The 17,390-nt window shown below is 41.4% G+C and overlaps 1 protein-coding gene across 1 annotated transcript in view; it reads left to right on the top strand.

Annotated features, from left to right (window-relative positions):
- Positions 1–17,390, top strand: part of EEPD1 (endonuclease/exonuclease/phosphatase family domain containing 1) — a 226,499-nt gene that overhangs the window by 117,107 nt on the left and 92,002 nt on the right. Inside the window, exon 2 of the mRNA XM_030204174.1 lies at positions 1,810–1,861. Within this exon, the coding sequence (XP_030060034.1) occupies positions 1,810–1,861 (52 nt within the window). The remainder of the gene's footprint in view (positions 1–1,809; positions 1,862–17,390) is intronic.

The raw sequence follows: 17,390 nt of genomic DNA, 5'->3' as shown, positions 1-17,390 counted from the left end.
CTATAACATGCCATAGAGGCTGGTAAGTAATATGTTTCTTCACATTTGGGGGGGCTGGAAGGGTATCAGTGACCATTGTGGGAGTAAAGGAGTGTCTTATTCCCTCCAGTGGTCATCTGGTCATTTAGAGCACCTTTGTATGCCTTACTCGCTCTAAAAACAGGTCTAGATCAAAACGTTGACGTTTCAGCCCTTGATGGTTTTGTTTTGTTTCATTATGGCGATAAACATCCAAGTGTTAGGAACACCGAAATCCTGTCCCCGAAATGTCCCTGATACACCCTCCTGTGATTTGGACAAACTGCAGACGAATCACATAGATAAACATCTGCAAAAAAGGTTTTGAAAACACTGAATGGTGCTTTGTGCCAGTTTTTAGATGTTTTTCTCTTTCAAAAATGAGCCCCTTTATTTTTTATGGATCGCAACGTACCCAAAGGAGTTCAGTGCAATTTACATAGGTAAAATGAAGAGCTGGAAATTCCAGGAATTACAATAAAATACACTTTAAACTAATATTAATAATAAAAATGCGTCTTCCTCAGATTTTATCTAAAACATATTTTTCAAATAGATAAGTTTTCAGAGCTTTTTGAAACATCTTATAACATGGGATAATCCTTATTTGGACATTCCATCATTTTTCTGATAAATATGTTAAAGTGGTATTATGTGGTGTCTTACAACTAACTTCTCTTGGAGAGGGAAATGTCAAATCCATATAATTTCCCATGGATATCTTTCCAAAATTGTACCCGCTCCTTCCCCCCCCCCCCCCCCCCATAATAGTAAACCCTTTATATAAGGATTATGAAATGCAAATGAGCCCCACAATCACAGGTATTGGGAAATTACCATTCCTTTGTTTTAATTGGACCATGAGCCCAGGGGAAACCTTTCTATTCCCTCCTCCCCACTACAGCTGCAGAACTGGTTAAGGGGGGGGGGCTGTTTATTTAGGAGGATACTGTCCCCTCCCTACCCATTCTACTTGGTCTCTCTCTCCTCACTTATCAGCTAATGAGTAGCAGAGTTTGTTGGTGGTAAACATGTGTCTTCTCTGTGATGAATACAGTTGAGGCAGCTTTTGTATAGTTTTGCTTTCATGATTGGCCTGGGCTTAATTTGATTTCTTACAGCTTTACAAAATATTGTACAGTGTCATTACTCAGTCTATAAAATAATCTCTCAAACTCCATAAAGCAAAGACTCTCAGATATTTCCAACACAGCATAACTTGACTGTATGGACATATGTCACATAAGAATGTTTTTGACAAATAGATTTTGCAGATTACTAATTGTCTAAAATCTGTAAATTACTTGTGCATTTTGCATTAATCTCCTGTGTCTCCCAGGATTACGTGTATGAACAAGACAGAGTAAATTCCAAATACTTGGCAGCAAGCACAAATTAGAAAGGTAGATATTCCCGGTACATCGTGTGAGCCTCAAATGTATCAGAAACACACTATCTTTGTATGGTTATCTAGAAAAGCACCAAGTGAGGCACTCTGAAAGAATTGCCTTTGGAGTCATCTTTCATTTTTAACTCTCCAAGGTACAGTCTGTAATGCTTAAGGTTTGCAGTAAAATAACCTCTATGCTCTGCCTTCAGATTGGCGCAGTGGAAAACATTTCGAAGTGAAGATACATAGTTTTACAACAGACATGGAAAGCCATGAAAATGTCAAAACTAGAGCCCAAAGTTTTATTCCTGCTCTAAACCATCAAAACAAAAATTTTTAAACATTTAGCTTTTCACTATTTATATTAAGTGGTGTATTTTCTGTTTGTTTTTCTCCAACAGTATCAAGCTGTTAAGTGTGCAGGAACTGACGGACAGAGATGCACTAGAAAAGGTATGATCTTTTCCCATTAACACACTCTGTAATAACAAACAACTTGCACTCAATGCCCAGGCAAAAATACCAGCCCTGGCAATGCATTTTTGCAAGGCAGTACAGAATTCCTGAATCCACAGGCTGATTATTGGGTTGTGGATCCCCTGGGGCAGGCAAAGATCTTTGCCTGGGTTGGGTCCTGAATGCTCTCAGTAGTGACACACCTAACTCCTAATTCTGTACCAAAACCATCTGGAAGTACATTTCATTAAAAAGCTGTTCAAGAAGGTTTTCCCGCCTCTGCCTCACTGCCATAGATAGCAGAAAACATCACTGCTGCGAGGCGTAGTGACATATGTTTATTTAAAGAAACAAAGAGTACAAAACTTGGCAATCTGCTCAAGCAGTTAACAAAACCAAAATAACAACAAATGTTCCATAACGTGACATTTATTTTACATGAAGGAAATAATTAGGTCTTTGGCTGACTATGATTTATTGCCAGCTTATTTCCATTTATTTCCCTGCTAGAGCTATAGACTTTAAAATGTACAGAACCTAAGGAATTACAAAGTCCTGGCTTAGCACTTGGGGGCTATTGCGTGATAGATGACTATCAACTTGTTCAGTCCAGCCTGGCTCAGATTTTTACACAGGTGGTCTTGAGCTCAGTATGCACTAAGTAACATTTCAGCTGTGAGACACCAGGATTTGTACACTCCTGTAAATTCCTCCTGTCTCTTGGAAAACCGCCCAGGACTGAAATACTTGCTGTAATTCCAGAATTCCGGAACAGAGAACAGCACAGTCTTTTCTCTAGCAAGACACAAGGCAGAGGAGAACTTCTTCTGCTTACCAGTAGGCACATGCTGGACAGGCGTGGAAAAATACTTTGTGGGCATTCCTGGGGCGGAGTCAGCACTGAGCTGGTTAAGTGCTGATATTCAGCACTCAAGCTGCTTGGATAACTGCATAAATAGGATCGCATAAAACACAGTCCTGTCTTTATGTGGTTCACCATAGCCATTTAAGTGCTGAATATCGCACTTAACTGGCTATGTTTTCGCTACATGTGTGTACCTGGAAATTTAGTGCCAGAACCTGGACATGACCTGGCATTGAATTTCTAGGGATAACACTGATAGTGGTCAGCACCAGCAGCATACAGAGAGCGGGGCGGTGGGGGCGGTCCACCCCGGGTGCACGCTGCGGGGGGTTGCAGGGAGCAGCTGTGCAGCTGTTGGCCCCACCGGTTCCCTGCTCCCTCTGATGTTACTTCATGTTCCAGGGCAGAGGGAGCAGGGAACTGGCAGAGCCGCACAGCACCTCCCAGCACCCCAGGAGGTAAGAGGCAATGCGCCGGGGGGGAGGGGGGATGATGATGCTGCACTCAGGGGACGACGATGCTGCATCGGGGTGTGGGGGGGGGGGTGCGCAGTGGCAATCCACCCTGGGTGCTAGCCAACCAAGGAACACCACTGGTCAGCACAACACTGAGTGCCGCCAGTTGAATATGTGTCCCTCAAAAACCTTAAATGGTAGTGTGAGGGGGTATATAGAATAGTCCATCAGGTAGTTCGAACCACCTTAAAACCCCCTAGTCCTGCCCAGAGAGGAAGTGAGATGGGAAGGGGTGGAGCCGAAAAGACAGGAACCAGGAACTGTAAAAGGCAGGGCCAGAGTGGGGTTAAGAGGGCCCAGGGGTGGAACAAGTGATCTCCAGCATATGCCTGTTATAAATACCCCCCTTCACTAAGTACGTCCAACTAGTATGACCTGGAAGAGGTAAGCCAACCTTTTCATTTGGATATTTGTGAGCCCGGTTCTGAGGCCTGGCTGGCCCAGACAGAGTGAGAGAGAAACTTTACAGACTTTGTGTGGGGCGTGATAGTTGCAGGCCATGGACTGGGACTGTATTTTTGGGGTCCTGTCAGCCATAAGCCCATGTTAAGACTTTTCTGTGAGAACTAAAGAGACTTTGCCTTTTGTTCCTGACCCTGTGAAGTAACAGGGCTCAGATTTAGTGAATAAAAGTATTACCTTATTAACACAACCTTGTCCGACTGTGTTAATTGAAGGCCTACACTGAACCCTCGCTCACAGTATCACAGATAGCCAAAACCTTTCTATGAACCTGGGACATTTAATTTTTATCTTTTAATTTTGTCTGTTTTTAGTTTTTGTACTTTTTTGGTTACTTTTCCTATATTTTTTACCTTTTTTCTTTTCTTTACTCTTTTTTTCAAAGTAATCTGATCCTGGGATCATCTGTTTCACATAAATCAGAAATTAGGCATTAGTTGATAGTGATTTCTACTACCTTGTTATGCATTTTAACTACCAGCCTAGGGGCAAAAGATGCTTTCAAACCTGAACTGATTGATGTTTGACTGGTTTTGTGACCAAGAGAAATAACTGCTGCAGATTTAATGGAGAGCATGGAATTTGTTTCAGGAGATATGACAATTGCCTTACTGGGTCAAACCAAAGGTCCATCTAGTATAAGTTTTCAGAAGTGGCCAACCCAGGTCACCGATACCTGGCAAGATCACAAGAAGTAGCAGGATTCCAGGTTCCTTATCAACCCTCCCCCCCCCCCCCCACCCCCCAAGGTAAGCTGTGGCTTTCCTTAGGTCTGGCTTAATAACAGTTTGACTTTTTTCTCAAGGAATTTGTCCAAACTTTTTTTTAAACTCAGCTACGATAAATAGCTTCACCGCATCCTCAAGCAATGAGTTCCAAAGAACTAGGCATCGAGTGAAAAAAAATTCTCCTATTTTGTTTTATAGCTATTACTATGTAATTTCATGGCATGTCCCCTAGTCTTTGTACTTTTTGGAAGAATAGCCAATCAATTTGTGTTTACTCCATTCAGGATTTTATAGACCTTAATCATAGAGTCCTTCCGTCCTCTTAATTGTTTTAATTGCCCTTCTCTATACCTTTTCTAATTCTGCTCTTATGTTTTTTGAGATTGGAGACCAGGATTGCACATAGTTCTCGAAGTGAGATCACACCATGGAGTAGTAAAGAGGCATTATGATAATTGTTTTATTCTCTATTTCTTTCCTAATAATTCCTAACATGGTTTGTTTTTGTTTTGTTTTTTGGCTGCTGCCACTCATTGGACAGCTACCAATTTTGTGATTAGAATTAAGCAATTAAAGTATTAAGAGAACTCGTATGGGATACATGATTTAAAAAAGCTATATATCACATAATTGAAACACAGTCCTATAATCCCAGTATTAGTGGAATTTACAAAATCTTGGGCAATATAATAGCTGATTTAATTGTGATGAATTTTGCAGTGGAAAACCTACACTTCAGTCGTAGTGTAGAATGTAGGATACAGATCCCCTCTGGTGACAGCCCACTGATATTCCATAAAAACTATTCCAAAATAGAAAAAATCAGCACAGGGGAGAATGTAAGAATAGCCATACTGGGTCAGAGCAATGGTCCATCTAGCCCTTTATCCTGCTTCCAACAGTGGCCAATCCAGGTCACAAGTACCTGGCAGAAACCCAATTAGTAGCAACATTCCATGCTGCCAGTCCTGGGGCAATCACTTGCTTCCCCCATGTCCATCTCAATAACAGACTATGGACTTTTCCTCCAGGAGTGGGGGAGTGGCCTAGTGGTTAGGGTGGTGGACTTTGGTCCTGGGGAACTGAGGAACTGAGTTCGATTCCCACTTCAGGCACAGGCAGCTCCTTGTGACTCTGGGCAAGTCACTTAACCCTCCATTGCCCCAGGTACAAATAAGTACCTGTATACAATATGTAAGCTGCATTGAGCCTGCCATGAGTGGGAAAGCGCGGGGTACAAATGTAACAAAAATAAAAAATTAAATCCAGACACGCTAACCACTGTACCACATCCTCCAGCAGCGAGTTCCAGAGCTTAACTATTCTTTGAGTAAAAAAAATATTTCCTCCTATTTGTTTTAAAAGTATCTCCATGTAATTTCATTGAGTGTACCCTGGTCTTTGTGCTTTTTGAAAGAGTGAAAAATCGATTCACTTCTACCATTCTGCACCACTCAGGATTTTATAGACGTCAGACATATCCTTTCTTAGCCATTTCTTTTCTAAGTTGAAGAGCCCTAACCTCTTTATCCTATCTTCATATGGGAGAAGTTTCATCTCCTTTATCATTTTGGTCGCTCTGCTGTGAACCTTTTCTAATTCCGCTGTATCTTTTTTGAGATACAGCAAACAGAATTGAATACTCAAGGTGAGGTTAATACAAAGGCATTATAATATTCTTGGTCTTATTTTGCATCCCTTTCCTAATAATTCCTAGCATTCTGTTTGCTTTTTTAGTCACCACTTTATACTGGGCAGAAGCTTTCAGTGCATTGCCTTCAGTGACACCTAGATCTTTTTCTTGAGTGCTAACTCCTAAAGTGGATCCTAGCATCGGGTAACTATGATTCGGATTATTCTTCCCAATGTGCATCACTTTGCATTTGTCCACATTAAATTTCATCTACTATTTCGATGCCCAGTCTTCCAGTTTCCTAAGGTCTTCCTGCAATTTTTCACTATCCGCATGTGTTTTGACAACTTTGAATAGTTTTGTATCATCTCCTAATTTAATCAGCTAACTCATCGTTCCAATTTCCATATCATTTATAAATGTTAAATAGCACCAGTCCCAGTACATATCAGTAGCATAACCAGACAGCCGATTTAGGGCGGGCCCGAGATCAAAGTGGGTGAGCCAAAAATTTCATATCTACTGCCGACGGCCACCCCCGCCCAAATGCAAAGCAAAACCCAAATTTAGCTTCCGCCTGCTTGCTGCCGAAGACCTCCTTCCTTCCAAACAAGCTTACTTCTTGGGCGGCTGACAACACTGACCCCGAACTACGGCTGCCAGATGCCAGCCTTCGCCTATGCTCAATTTTGCGCATGCATGAAAACTGAGCTTGCATGGTAAAGGGGCAGCAGCAGCTCAGGGACAGTGCTGGCGTCCTCCAAAGAAGTAAGTTTGGCAGGAAGGAGATTTTTGGCTGGTAGGGCTTGGGGGTCCCCGCCAGCACATTAAGGGCAATGAAATTTTGGGTAGACCCTTGCCCAGCCAGGCCCACCCGTGGATACACCACTGGTTCATATCCCTGTGGCACTCCCATTATTCACCCCTCATCCATTGAGAAAAATGGCCATTTAACCTTACCCTCTGTTTTCTGTCCACTAATCCACCGAAGGACATTGTCTCCTATCCCGTGACTTTTTAAATTTCTCAGGAGACTCTCATAAGGAACTTTGTCAAAAGCTTTCTGAAAATCCAGATACACTACATCAACTGGCTCACCTTTATCCACAAGTTTATTTATGCCTTCTTAAAAATGAAACAAATTGGTAAGGCTAGACTTCCCTTGGCTGAACCATACTGACTCTGTCCTATTAAACCATGTTTATCTACATGTTCCTTAATTTTATTCTTTATAATAGTTTCCGCTATTTTCCCCAGCACTGAAGTCAGGCTTACCAGACTGCAATTTCCCAGATCACCCCTGGAACCCTTTTAAAAACCGGCATTACATTGGCCACCCTCCAGTCTTCAGGTACTACTGATGATGAATAGGAACGATTTGAGGATTTTGCGGAATCTAGTTCCTGTATATTTCTTATTTTGGGTGGTAAGGAGTTCCACCATTTGGTTCCTAGGTAAGTGAAGTCTGCAGAGTAGACAGTTTTGTAGATCACTTTTTTGCAATTTTGGAGGTGTAGTCTGAGATAACTTTTTGTCTCATATTTAGTGTTTCTTTGAGGTAAGTTTATTAATGTGCCATATAGTCTAGAGCTATGCCAATTAGTATTTGAAAGATAAAGGTACATAATTTGAAGGTGATTCTGGCTTTGATGGAAAGCCAGTGCAATTTGATTAATGAAGGGGAGGCACTTTCAAGACGAGAGATTTTATATATGAACCTGGCCAGCAGTGTTTTGAGCTCACTGTGTGGAGTTGAAAAATCTCCAGGTGCTCCTTACAGCCAGCATATATAGCATTACAGTAATCAAATTGGGATAATGTTAATGATTGTACCAATAGTCTGAATATTTCTGCTGAGAAATAGGGTCTGATCCTTTTTAGTTTCCAAAGAGACCTAAAAGATTTTGTGATTGCTGAGGAAACTTGAGTATCAAATGTTAAATGTTTGTATATAATTATACCTAGAATTTTCAGATTATTGTCAATGGGGAATGAAGTATTGTCAGTTGTGAAACTGTTGTTGATGCTTTGGTCAAATAGGTTGGTAATGACCATGAATTTAGTTTATTTTCTTTATTTAGCTTTAGTTTGGATTCATTTCCGGGTTTTTGGAGCAGCAATTTTTTTTCTCCACAGTTGCAGAGTAGTTTCCTGCTGCTCCTTTTTACCGGACAATTTGAAACCAGTGATTGAAGCCTATTAGGGGGTTGAAAGGCTATATGTTGAACCTCCCTCAGGCAGTTGAGGTTTCTATTAGTTTAATTACGATTAAATGGACATAAGAACATAAGAGTAGCCATACTGGATCAGATCAATAGTCCACCTAGCCCAGTATCCTGTTTTCCAAACAGTGGCCAAGCCACCGTTGACCATTTTCAGCAAAATATTTCAGTGAGTAGTTGTTGCACATTTTGCTGTCCTTATATTGGATTATTCTGAAATAGCAACATACATGTATGTGTATCTGCTGGAACATGCGTGTTTATGTTGACCATTTTAGAAACCTACATTTGCTTTCAGGGCAGTCATCAACCACTGGGAGATTAAGGAAGTAGCTCCCACTAATCCATCCAGTGGAGCGTTGCTCAATGCAAGCATTCCCCTTTTGATATAGGGAAATACACGTTTAGTACAGTTTAAGGAGTGAAGAACTTTTGTGTATGAAAGAGAAGTGAGATTTGGGTGTGATTGTACGTTGATGATCTTAAGGTGGCCAAACTGATAGAAAAGGTGATGGGGAAAGCTAGAAGGATGCTTGGGTGCATAGGGAGAGGAATGGCTAATAGAAAAAAAGAGGTGATGATACCCCTGGATAAGACTCTGGTGAAACCTCATTTAGAATATTGTATACAGTTCTGGACACTGCACCTTCAAAAAGATATAAACAGGATGGGGGTGGTCCAAAGGGTGGCTACTAAAATGGTCAGTGATCTTTTGTAAAGTGTGTGGGAACAGACTTAAAGATCTCAATATGTATATTTTAGAAGAAAGGTGGGAGAGGGGAGATATGATAGAGACATTTAAATACCTATGGAGTGGAGGAGTGGCCTAGTGGTTAGAGCACCGGTCTTGCAATCCAGAGGTGACCTGTTCAAATCCCACTGCTGCTCCTTGTGATCTTGGGCAAGTCACTTAAACCTCCATTGCCTCAGGTACAAACTTAGATTGTGAGCCCTCCTGGGACAGAGAAATATCCAGAGTACCTGAATGTAACTCACCTTGAGCTACTACTGAAAAAGGTGTGAGCAAAATCTAAATAAATAATAAAATAATATGTGGCATAAATGCACAGGAGGCGACTCTTTCAATTGAAAGGAAGCTCTGGAAAAAAAGGGGGGGGGGGGCATAGGATGAAGGTGAAAGGGGATAGACTCAGAAGTAACCTGAGGAAATACTTCTTCATGGAAAGGGTGTTGAATTTGTGGAATGGCCTCCTGGTGGAAGTGGTGGAGATGAAAATCTGAATTCAAGAGAGCTTGTGAAAAGTACATAGGATCTCTAAGGGAGTGATAAGAAAAATAGATGGCATGGACAGATAGACTGGATAGGCCATATGGTCTTTATTTGCCTACATTTCCCTCTGTTTCTATGTTTCTTGTCCGACCCAAAATACACCCAGATCATGTCCTCTTGCTATATGCATGTTTTTGAGTTGTAGGTATGTATATTTCACCACTGTACACATCTAAATGCCAATTTTCACACATATAAAACATGGTTAGCACTTCTAAAATAAGCAGTGTTATCTACTGTCTTTATCAGGGCTGGTATTTAGAGAGGTACAAGCAGAACAGTTGCTCACTCCCCAGATTTTTACCCTTGGCCCCATCATATCTAATACTGTTTGAGGGCCCTTGCCACTTCTGCCTCCTTGCTGACCAAATTCCAGGGTGACCTGAGCAGAATGCACTCTGTTTAGGAGGATGCAGTTACTTACCTGGATAAAGAAGTTAATTTTATAACAGGCCACCTAAGTTGGAAGTTGACATAGGTGCCTGTTTTGAAGATTCTTAACAAAGACACACGGATGCCCTTGTTTCTTTGTAAAACATCGTCACAACAGGCTACCTGCTTAGCATGCACAGGTGAAGTATGCATGTAGGTGCATATTTTATAAACTGCACAAATACTTCATGACTCCATTCAAATTATGTCTCCAAATGTGCCTACTTATGGATCGTGTAAAAGTACATGACTAATGGTGCATAAACTGTGAAGTGACTTTATAAGAAGCCTTTTTACATGTGAAAAATCCAGTGACATTACTCCCATAATCCCCCAGATTCTGTATAGCGCACCTAGAGTTCCGTGCGGTTCTGCAAGTAAATCTAAGCCTATTCTATAACTACACGCATAGATTGTTTTAACAAGCTGTTAAGTGTTAACAGCTCTTAATAAGCAATAACAAGTGCTAATCGGCAAAAATTAGAATTTATGCACGTACATTGCTAAGCGTATCCTGTAATGTACTGCAGCTAAATTCTAACGCTTGCAGGCAAAAGGGGCGTTCTTAGGGGCATGGAAATAGGTGTTTTTTGGGCATTCCAAAATCTACGCATGTTGTTATAAAATATGGGCCAGTGCATGTAAATCTACACACAGGGATTTACACCAGCTTTTCATTGGCATAAATGGATGCACTTAGATTTAGTCGCATGAACTATGCCTAAGCATATTGTAATCTACACACAGTGTTTAGAATACGCTTCGGCGTGATTGCCTAATGTACGTTAATTTTAGGCGCGATATATAGAATCAGGCCCAATGTGCACGTGACAGTTACAGGGAGTCTTTTACTAAAGCTTAGCTCGAGTTATCTTCAGCAGGCCCATTTTATTCCTATGGGCCCTGCTGCAGATAACTCGGAATAAACTTTAGTAAAAGACCTAAATAATAAGTACTTTGAGCCCAACAAACTAACAACGCTGCATTCTTTAGTCTTTGACTACATAAAATATTAATTTTGCATCAAAAAGTGGAACCTGCAGCCTCCAATTGCTGAGCTGAACAAAGCAATTAGCATACTTATCTAAGAAAATAGATCTCACTGCAGATTAATTACAAATTCAAAACAGGTTGCTGGAGATTAAATTACACTTTAAATGAGGTGAAATTCTAGCACAACCTTTCTTTTGGGATTTGAGAATTTTTTTTTCCTTTCTTTTCCTTTTCATTGTTTTGGGGACTGGGATTAGGCCAGATACACCAGACATTCATTTCAGGCCTGGTGAGGTCAGGAAATACATATAGTAACATAGTAAATGATGGCAGATAAAGACCTTGAACGGTCCATCCAGTCTTCCCAACAAGATAAACTCATTTTATATGGTATGTGTTTCTTTATATGTATAACTGAGTTTGATTTGTCCTTGCCTTTCTCAGGGCACAGACCATAGAAGTCTTCCCAGTACTGTTCTTGTACTAAGTTCTGAAGCTAACGTCGAAGCCCCTTAAAATTTACACTCCAGCCCATCCCTATCTATTAGGTCATGATCAGGGCGTAGACCGTAGAAGTCTGCCCAGCAGTGGCGTAGGCGGGGGGGGGGGGGGGCGGTCCGCCCCGGGTGCACGCCGCTGGGGGGTGTCGGCTCCGCGCTGGTGCACTGCCCTCTCTGCCCCGGAACAGGTTACTTCCTGTTCTGGGACAGAGAGAGCAGTGAACCAGCGCGGAGCCGACACACCCCAGCAACATGCAGTCGGGGCGGATCGGCCCTCCCGTCCGTCCCTCGCCGCAGGTATGCGCTCCGGGGGGGGGAGGTATGCACCCAGGGGGGGGGTTATGCGCTCCAGAGGGAGGAGGGTGCGCCGTGCTGCACCCGGGGGGGGTGCGCAGCGGCGACCTGCCCCAGGTGTCAGCTCCCCTCGCTATGGCTCTGCTGCCCAGCTCCCATTTTGTTTCCCCAATTACCGGCGTCGCCACCCAATCTCTGCTAAGATTCCATGGAACCATTCCTTCTAAACCAGATTCCTTTGTGTTTATCCCACGCATGTTTGAATTCTATTACTGTTTTCATCTCCACCACCTCCCACGGTAGGGCATTCTACTTATCTACCACCCTCTCCATGAAAAAATGCTTCCTGACATTACTCCTGAGTCTTCCACCCTTCAACCTCAATTCGTGTCCTCTAGTTCTACCACCTCCCCTTTTCCGGAGATGGAAAAGCGGTAGAACTAGAGGACATGAATTGAAGTTGAAGGGGGTAGACTCAGGAGTAATGTCAGGAAGTATTTTTTCAAGGAGAGGGTGATAGATACGTGGAATGCCCTCCCGCGGGAGGTGGTGGAGATGAAAACGGTAATGGAATTCAAACATGGAAATACAAGCTGTTATGCTCTCGTACCCTGGAGGGAAGAGATTATGTGGTCCTTTTAATGCTGAAAGACACATGCACACAGGCAATAAAGAGAAATGACTGTTCAGAGGGAATTTGCACTGTGCCACACTTAAGATTCTAACATATACTTAAAACTTAGGAAATCCAGTTATGATTGCAGCAGCAGCAACCACAGGCTAGCAGCCTTCTACACTTTGTCATGATTTGACAAATGGCACAGTTACAGAAGTACTGAAAACTAGCTTTCGTTTTGCCTTGCCTCATCTCTCTACCACTCCCACTAGTTGTCAAACACGAAAATCCTTCAGGCCACATCGTCTTTGATGACCTCGAGATAGCCAGTCAGTGTTACAGGCAGTTGGAAAAGCTAATAGTATACTTGATAGGACTGGTGTCATTGTTCCTATTTAATTTTATTCTGTGCGACTATTACATTGCCACGATGCCTATCATTAGTAAATAGAGGGAAGTAATTTTACCTTCTTTACACGTTTCTGATGAGACCCAATCTTGAATATTGAGTAGGTCCAGTGTTAAATGTGCTGGGGCCAAGGGTAGAAATATAGGCTGTATCCCCTGTGGCTTTAAGCAGGATTGGGGCCCTCGGTAGCATGGGGACCCAGTGCAGTTGCCCTGTTTGCATTCCCCTAACTCCACCTCTAATACAGGGTTCAGTTCTGGAGATCGTGACTGCAATTCAGAGAAAAGCCACCACAACATGCATGGCCTGCACTAGAAACAACACACAGATCCATAAATTCTTTATGTGGCACTCAAATTTGTGCACGCAAATTTGGGTGCATGACCAGTTTGCGTGCACAATTTAATTGAACAATGAACCAATTAGCGCCAGTAGTTGGGTGCTATCACCAATTACTGGTGCTAATTGGCAACAATTAGAATTTATGCACACAGCTTCCTAGTCAGGATTCTATAAAGATGTGCACATAAATTTTTCCATGTGGATCTGAAAAGGGGGTGTGGCCATGGGAGGGGCATGGTTTGATCATGGGCATTCCTAAATTTGCACTCTGTGTTATAGGATATGGTAAATTCGTACCTAATTTAGGCATAAGGATTTACACCAGGTTTCAGTTGGTGTAAATTTTGGGTACGGATCCTGGTGCTAAGGGGTGAATTCTACATATGGCACAAAACAATTGGCGCTGAAAAAAGCATTATTCTATACACCACGCTTAAAGTTAGACACAGTTTATAGAATAACCCTTATAGTTGGTAATCACAGTTAACTTTAGGTGTAGCCATTTGCACCAACAGAAATGTGGTACAAATGTACGTGCCTAAATTTAGATGCATATCCCCTTCATTCTCTAATGACACACGTTCCACCCATGACCTTCCCATTTCTGTGCCCCCTTTTTGAACTCGTGCATAAAATTTAGGTTAATTTATTTCACTTAAATCTAATTAGTGCCAATAATTGGTTGTTAATCTATTGGCGCTAATTGTCAGTTAAATTGCATGTGCAAAGTGGACATGTACCCAAATTTGCACATACAATTTTTAGCAACTTTTATAGAATTGGAGAGTTAGCGCTATTCTATAAACAGTGCCCAGCTCAGAGTGCCGTTGCTCATTTTTTTTTCAGTGCCCACATTTGGGCGCCATTTACAGAATCTAGTCCAGAGAGACTACAGAAGCTAAAAATGTATTCTCTAGATGAAAGGAATGAAAGAGGAAATATGATAAACATTAGCAGGCTTAATTAAAGTACCAGATGGTAACATTTTCCATAAAATGAAAATCTCATGGACAATAGGTCGTCTTGTGAAGCTACAGAAGAGGAAAGATCAAGAAAGGAATGCAAGGAACTATTTTATTCCTGGAGAGGCTGGACTTCAAGAGAAGGGAACAGAAGCAAAAACTGTGCATGAGATAGTCCTTGGTTATTTTCATATCTACTTGAAAGCATTAAACTATCCATACCCGCTTTTGCTTGTACAGCACCCAGTAGAAACAGGTTGTGTCAGAACTGGAAGCTTCCCTTAGGGAAGATTTGTACTCTCTAAAGGGGGGGGACTCTTTGCTTCCAGCTACAAAACATTAACATAGGCTGCATGTTTGATATCTACTTGAAAACAGTACTCTCTCTCAGCTGTTCAGCACATTGTTTCTGCCTCAGGTTCATTAAGAGCAGTGAAATGTGTGAAACAGAAGCACCTTCAGTAATGGCTTAATATTCACATTCTCACCATGATCCTCCATGTGTTATCTACTCTAACTCCTTTACAAAAGAATATAGCTAAATATATTGTTTAGTCTTAACATGATGGGAATTTTCAGTAAATAATAGATGAGGATGCATTAATTCTACCAGAAGTTAATGGCTGAGCTTACTAATATTTCTGTCGCAGTGGTAGACGTATACAACGCTGTACATGTGGACCTGAGAGAGTCCCTCATCTGTGCAGTTTACAGCACTGTTTCGTAATCTGAATCACAGGCACCTAGAGGCGTGCTTAGTAAGAACTTGAATGTACATCTGGGTCCAAGTGCAGATCAGTATGCAGATTTTGGGGAGAATAAGCTGAGATCTTTGGGTGCTAAATGTTTGGATGATTGTGATGATGGAGGAGATGTTGAGGAGGATAATGTTGGGGTTTGGTCTGTGTTTCATGATGTTGTGGTGGATATGAGGTAAGAGGTGTTAGTGACTCCTACTAGATCGCTTTCGTAGCCTTGTTCTTCAGGTGTAATTAGGCAACTAGCTAATGCAGTTGCTTCAGCAGTAACAGGGATTATTAATAAGTCCTTTCATGATGAAATTTGTCCAGATACTTGTAAGCATTCAGTAGTACCTTTTGGGGGGAAAGTGTTGGTGAAGATATGTGTTGGGACAACTAGAGAAGTTTATAGATGATGGTTGCCTTGATCCAAATCAGTTTGGTTTTAGGAGCTCTCACGGGATTGAGTCTCTTTTGCTGTCCACTGTTGAGTAGAGGAAAGGTTTTGATCAAAAGATTTGGTTTTGTCAGGTCTCATTAGATGTTTCCGATGCATTTGACTCTGTTAATACTCGGTTGTTGTTATGAAAGTTGGATAGTTTGGGAATGAGCGGAAAAGTTCTTGATTGGTTTTCATCCTTTTTGAAGGGCCGGTCATTGTGTGTGGAGTGGGGGACAGGTTTCCCAGGAGGTTATGTTGGATAGAGGGGTACCTCAGGAGTCAGCCCTTCGGCGTTGTTATTTAATGTGTACTTGTCCTCTTTAGATAAAGTTTTTCAGGGATTTGGAATTGGATATTGTATTTATGCAATCGATATACTATTCTTTTTCCCTTTTATTTTATGGGGAGCTGGTCTTGAAGCTCAGTTGCAGTCTTACATGGATTTGACCAATGTATGGATGTGTAAACATGATCTGTTGAATATAGGAAAATCTGAGGTAATGATAATAGGGGAAAATATGCAGGAGTTTTGGCTTGAACTTTTGAATTTACATGATGCTAAATTACCAGTTTACAAGCTGAGAAATTAGGCGTTTTCTCAGATTCAGGACTAACCATGAAGAATCTGATTGTAAATGTTATTCGGACATGTTTTGCACAGTTTCAGTTGTTATATAGGCTAAAACCAATGTTGCCTTTATATGACTTGCGTGGAGTGATTCAGAGTATGATTCTATCTCGATTAGATTAGATTACCTTTATCTTGGAATGATTAAGACCAGGATGAGAGCTCTGTAATTAGTACAAAATGCTGCTGCCAGGTTGAATGCACCAGTTCTTAAACAGCTGCATTGGCCTATCCAATATAGAGTACAGTTCAGTGTTCTTTGTTTTGTTCATCAAGCTATATATTTGCTCCAAAGTAGTTGAAGGACCGGTTTTTTGTGTGCGTGTGTGTATTAAACTCCTGCTGGGATAAGGTCAGAGATGGCAATGTGTTTGATTTCTCCTTGCCATTCTCAGGGCACAGACCGTAGAAGTCTGCCCAGCACTGTTCTTGTACTAAAAGTTCTGAAGCTAACATCGAAGCCCCTTAAAATTTATACTCTAGCCCATCCATATCTATTCAGTCATGATCAGGGCATAAACTGTAGAACTCTGCTCAGTACTGGTTTTGCTTCCCAATTACCAGCGTTTCCACCTAATCTCCGCTAAGATTCCGTGGATCCATTCCTTCTAAACAGGATTCCTTTGTGTTTATCCCACGCAGTGTCTAAAAAAGGTGGAGGATAAAGTTGTTGTTTTTTTAACATTTATATCCCACATTATCCGAAGCAAGCTCAGGTTCATTGTGGCTTACGTTTGGAAATACAGCGAGACAGAATAATAGAATTCAGTTATATCATGGGAGCAAATAGATGGATATGTCTGAAACAGATTAGCATATATACCCAACTGGGCATTTAAGTCTGTCCTTTAATGATGCTGCATGTTCAGAAATCATAGCCATATGTATAGACATGCACATACCAGAACAGGCATCCATACACACATTGCAAAAGTGAACAACTTCTACAGAGTACTTACAAAGCTTAATTTTTATTTTCTCATTTCCATCTTCCAAAATTCTGGACAGCAGACGTACAGATCAGTAGCACCCAAAGCAGTCCAAAACAAGTAGAAACAACACAGTTTAGACTTAATTGTTCAACCACCCTTAGGATTTACCTTTGGGTTTAAAAAGCAAAACTACGTGCATGTAAGGACTGGATAAACGAATTAAAACAAAGTTTGAAGCAAAAGCCATAATATGTAATACTTGGTAGCAATAATGAAACAGTGATGGAATATTCACATAGAAAGCAGCCTGAGCCAACAAATTTATTTTCCACTGAAGATAATTAACTTTGTATGAACTTGGTGGCTAACAGTGTGCTGAACTGGATAATGTTGGCACACTTAGACTGTCTCTGGAGAGAACTTCTGCATGAAGGAAGCCCCTACCTCATTATTCAATACCTCTCTGTGAAATAGTAGTAATAAAAAAGGCAAGTTTATGTTTATAATAACCGCTGCATTC

The sequence above is a fragment of the Microcaecilia unicolor genome, chromosome 1, assembly GCF_901765095.1.
Source record: "Microcaecilia unicolor chromosome 1, aMicUni1.1, whole genome shotgun sequence".
In the NCBI taxonomy this organism is placed as follows: domain Eukaryota; kingdom Metazoa; phylum Chordata; class Amphibia; order Gymnophiona; family Siphonopidae; genus Microcaecilia; species Microcaecilia unicolor.
Note: the sequence above shows the minus strand (reverse complement) of the source record. Positions and strands in the feature narration are given on the sequence as shown.